The following is a 3,739-nucleotide window of genomic DNA, read 5'->3' as shown; positions in this document are numbered from 1 at the left end:
GGAGAGGGGGGGGCTACATTTGTGTAAGGACAGACATCACATACTGTCAGCACTTCTCACGATGTAACTGCTTTAGTCCATATTAACCTGAAGTTGCAGATTAGACACACAGCGGTGAGGTGTCTTCCTGGTTCGGTGCCCGGCCCTGCAGGCACTTTCAAGCCAAACAAGAAACCCTGTTAATGATAGCGGTGCCTCTGTTCAAACGGGGAGGGGGGGATTAATTCACGAAATGAATGTGAGCTCAGCAGCCCTGCCCCTTTCCTTTCATTTCACTGGAGTAATACCTTAGCGCTGAGCTTTTATTAATCGGCTACTTATACACTGGCTTTGGGGAGGGCGAGGGAGCGGATCCGGTTTCGCCTTCCCTTCACGGTCGTGCCGGTCCGCTGGACCCAGAGCCACAAACCACCCGGGTTTCCCCAGCGAAGGCGCTGGATAGAAAAGCTCCCGATAGCGGGGAGGGCACCTTGGCGCTTCTTTCTTCCTGACCTCACTCTAGAACGGATCCCTCGAAGCACTCTGTGCTCACATTCGCCCGTCGTTTTCCTCCAGGAAGGTATGCAGCTGGCGTGTATCATGGGATTTTTTTTATACACTCCAAGTGATCTTGGATTTCTTTGCACATTAGATCTAATCAAAGCCATGCTTTGGTGCCAGAAACACAATGCAACTCATGTTTGAACATTTCATTCGATGCTAACTAGGCTTTTAGAACGATGCTTAATAAACAAACTTCCTTTTTTTTTTTTAAACTCAACCTGGTGTCTTGACACCAAAACTCCTTAAGGCTGTTGTTCAAACAGAGAGGCTGGTTACCATCTGTCCAAGGGTGTGTAGCAACTATCAATCAACACACAAATTAGCTTGGTTAATGGGTTGTTTTATGAATGCATACTTTAAAAATGACTTGGGTATAATGAAGTCTTATTAGGGTTAAGAAGAATATTTCAGGGATCCTCAATGTTTTGGTTTTTTTGTTTTGTTTTGTTTTATGAAGAAAAATATCAGATTCAAATATATTTTATCTTGAGGTTTCAGTTTAATCTAAATCTGTGTCTTGTATATGTTGTGTTTAACCATACAACTGACTGTTATCAAAGTTCAGCATTATGTCTCTCTCTGTATACACTGTGGTGCACTTAACTTGTGGATTTTTTTATACTAAAAAAAAAAGTAGAATAAAGACTATTTTGAAAATTTGAATAAAGTAGCAAATTTGCATTAGACCTCAAATAAAACCCCTTGGCTCCTGCCCATCGCAAGCCTTAGGGTTTCTTCACTTATTTCCTCTTCGCTGCTATTTTGTGAACTTCCCCCTTTGGGGTTTGGTTTTTTTTTTTGGGGGGGGGTTTGGTTTAAAGGCGGAACTGCCCTTGAGAAGGGAGCAGAGGAGGGATGTCTGGAGCTGCTCCTTGCCCCGTCCCTGTGCGTAGCAAAAGCAGAGGAAAACTAGCGTCTGTGCCTACGTGAGCCTGTGTGTCGGGGCTAAAGCCGGCTCTGCAGACGAAGCGAACCTGCTCCGCTTCTGATTTCTCCGAGGTCAGGCGCCTCTCGGGGCAGGGACGAGCGTCCCCGGGTTCGTAAGCTACAATGGGGCTTTCTGTAACTTGCACGATCCGTCAGCCTATTTTACATGCGCGCTTAACCTTAGCCTCCAAATTAGCCATGCTAATTACCCCACCCCTAAATCATCGGCAGAATAATTTAATTGTTTTGTGAGATAAGGAAAAAGAAAACAACAGCGACTCTTCAAGCGTTTGTCACTGGGTTGTATTAGAAAGCACCGAAGGGAGGAGATGGGGTGGGTGCGGGCAGCCGGAGCGCGGCCGTGCCTGCTCTCCTCCGCCGAGCCGAAGTACTCCCTGCCCTCGGTCTGCTCCGGGCAGCGATGGGCAAAGCTCTGACACACACCTATTTATTTTTCCTTCCATAGTTGGCTTAATAAATTAAGGAAAAAAAAGGGAAAAAAAAAAAAAAGCAGCTTGTAGATCCCAACTCCAAGGAATTGAGGCAACTTGGACCTGAGTGCGTCGGAGAGGTGTGCGCTGGACCCGGTGGCTTAGATAAAATATTCCTCTTTCTCTTTGGATGGAGCGTCCTCCATCTGCACCGACACGTCGGTCTCCGCCACCGGCTGCTCGTAGGTGAGGTAGCTGCCTTTGTTTCTGTACAGGTAGATGATGATCACCACCAGGACCGTCAGCAGGGTGAGGAACACCAGGGTGATGACAACTACCGGGGAGAAGGCAGAGGGAGGAGCGGGGTTTAGCGGTCGGTACCGAGCTGGTGAATGGGGTGGATCCGGCGAGGAGAGCCCCTACCTGCGATGACCACGGTGTTGGCGTCCTCATGGAGAGGTGGGGTGTGAGCCTTCTTCAGGCTGGGGGTTGTCAGCTCTTCTTCATCAAACCAGGAGAGAGGGAGAGAGGAGAAGGTGAGCAAGGCTGGTCCTGACCTGGCTAAGCCAGGCTTAGCTGGATGGGGCACGCGGTGGCCCCGACAAGGTCTCACTGAGGATTGAACGGGACAAACGGCCCGGCAAAGCTGTCCTGGGACGCTCACCTGCAGTCAGAGGGGGCTGATCTCCTTCCATCGCATCGGCTCCTTCCAGGCGAAGGTCTGGGGTCCTTCAGAACTGCCAAAAAAAGGAATAAAAGTGATAAACTCACACGCAACACCCCGAAGGGCCCAGCCGCGAGGCGGGGATGCCGGTGGTGATGCAGCGCTAATCAAAGCAAAGGTTTTATTCGGGCTGATGGAGAGGAGCAGGCTGGGGCACGTCAAGGCGGGGAAAAACCAGCCACCGACTCTGCAGTTCGCTCTCAAACTTCGAGAGCTTCAAATTGTCCGTAAATCCTTGCAAATCCTCCGATCGGGGTCCCGAGGTTGATGCTGCAGCCTTTTTTTCTCCAGCCGTAACGTTTCGCCTGCAAAAAGCAGCCGGACCAGCAGCTGCTTAAACCGACCTCGGCGGCTCTGCCCGAGGTGGATGGACAACCTTTGTAACCCCCCCGAAAAGACGTTCTGCAATGGCTCCGGCGCTCGGGCACAAGTGACTCAGCGGCTCTGCGGTGATGATTTAATTTTTTTTGTTTTTATAAAAAAAAAAAAAAGAGGAAATTTAACCGCGGGGGGGTGGACGTGGGCCAGGAGCGGGGAGCCGGGAGCGCAGCCTTGCCGTGCCGTCAGGACGCATCTCACGAGGATGGGGCGATGCTAACCCTGCCGGCGACCTCCCGGATTTTGGAAAGTGGGATGAATTTCTCAGGATCCGGCCTTGCCCTGGTTGTCCCGCTGTGCCCTTGTGACTCACAGCGCTGCCGGGTGTTTGCAAAACATCCCTTACAACAGCAGGTTTTGCTTTCCAGCGCTACCAGAGTGCAAACGTTCGGGCTTACAGAGCCGCAGGAATTTGGGAAAACAATTTTCCCCCTTCCCAGTAGCGAGCACGGGTGGTCGTGGGACCCCTCTCCCACGGACCGGGACCCCAAGTCTCCGGTAGCTCCCCCGGACCACGCCAACTTCCCCCCAGGCTCAAGCCCAGGCTGGCACGAGCCACCAACTCATTAAACCCGGCTTTGCTTTAAACCCAGCTTTAAATTAAACCCGGTTTTGCTTTAAACCCAGCTTTAAATTAAACCCAGCTTTGCTTTAAACCCAGCTTTGCTTTAAAGCTCATTGGGCTCCTCCGGCAGCGAGGTCCGGGCGTCGGGGAGCTACACGCGCTTTCCAAACC

The 3,739-nt window shown here is 51.1% G+C and overlaps 2 protein-coding genes across 2 annotated transcripts in view; one reads left to right on the top strand and one right to left on the bottom strand.

The window, feature by feature from the left end:
* DAZAP2 (DAZ associated protein 2) overlaps positions 1-1,532 on the top strand; it is a gene marked incomplete at its 5' end in the record, with an annotated part of 3,345 nt that extends 1,813 nt beyond the window's left edge. Inside the window, 2 exon segments of the mRNA XM_009587088.1 lie at positions 556-559; positions 1,437-1,532. Of these exon segments, the coding sequence (XP_009585383.1) occupies positions 556-559; positions 1,437-1,532 (100 nt within the window).
* A 530-nt stretch (positions 1,533-2,062) lies between these two features.
* Positions 2,063-2,596, bottom strand: SMAGP (small cell adhesion glycoprotein). Its single transcript, XM_009587087.1, has 3 exons — positions 2,566-2,596; positions 2,325-2,399; positions 2,063-2,235 (listed from the first exon to the last, which is right to left on the bottom strand). The coding sequence occupies exons 1-3, from the start codon at positions 2,594-2,596 to the stop codon at positions 2,063-2,065; spliced, it is 279 nt and encodes a 92-aa protein (XP_009585382.1).
* Positions 2,597-3,739: the final 1,143 nt, after the last annotated feature.

This window comes from Fulmarus glacialis, unplaced genomic scaffold (genome assembly GCF_000690835.1).
Source record: "Fulmarus glacialis isolate BGI_N327 unplaced genomic scaffold, ASM69083v1 scaffold23721, whole genome shotgun sequence".
Lineage (NCBI taxonomy): Eukaryota > Metazoa > Chordata > Aves > Procellariiformes > Procellariidae > Fulmarus > Fulmarus glacialis.
Note: the sequence above shows the minus strand (reverse complement) of the source record. Positions and strands in the feature narration are given on the sequence as shown.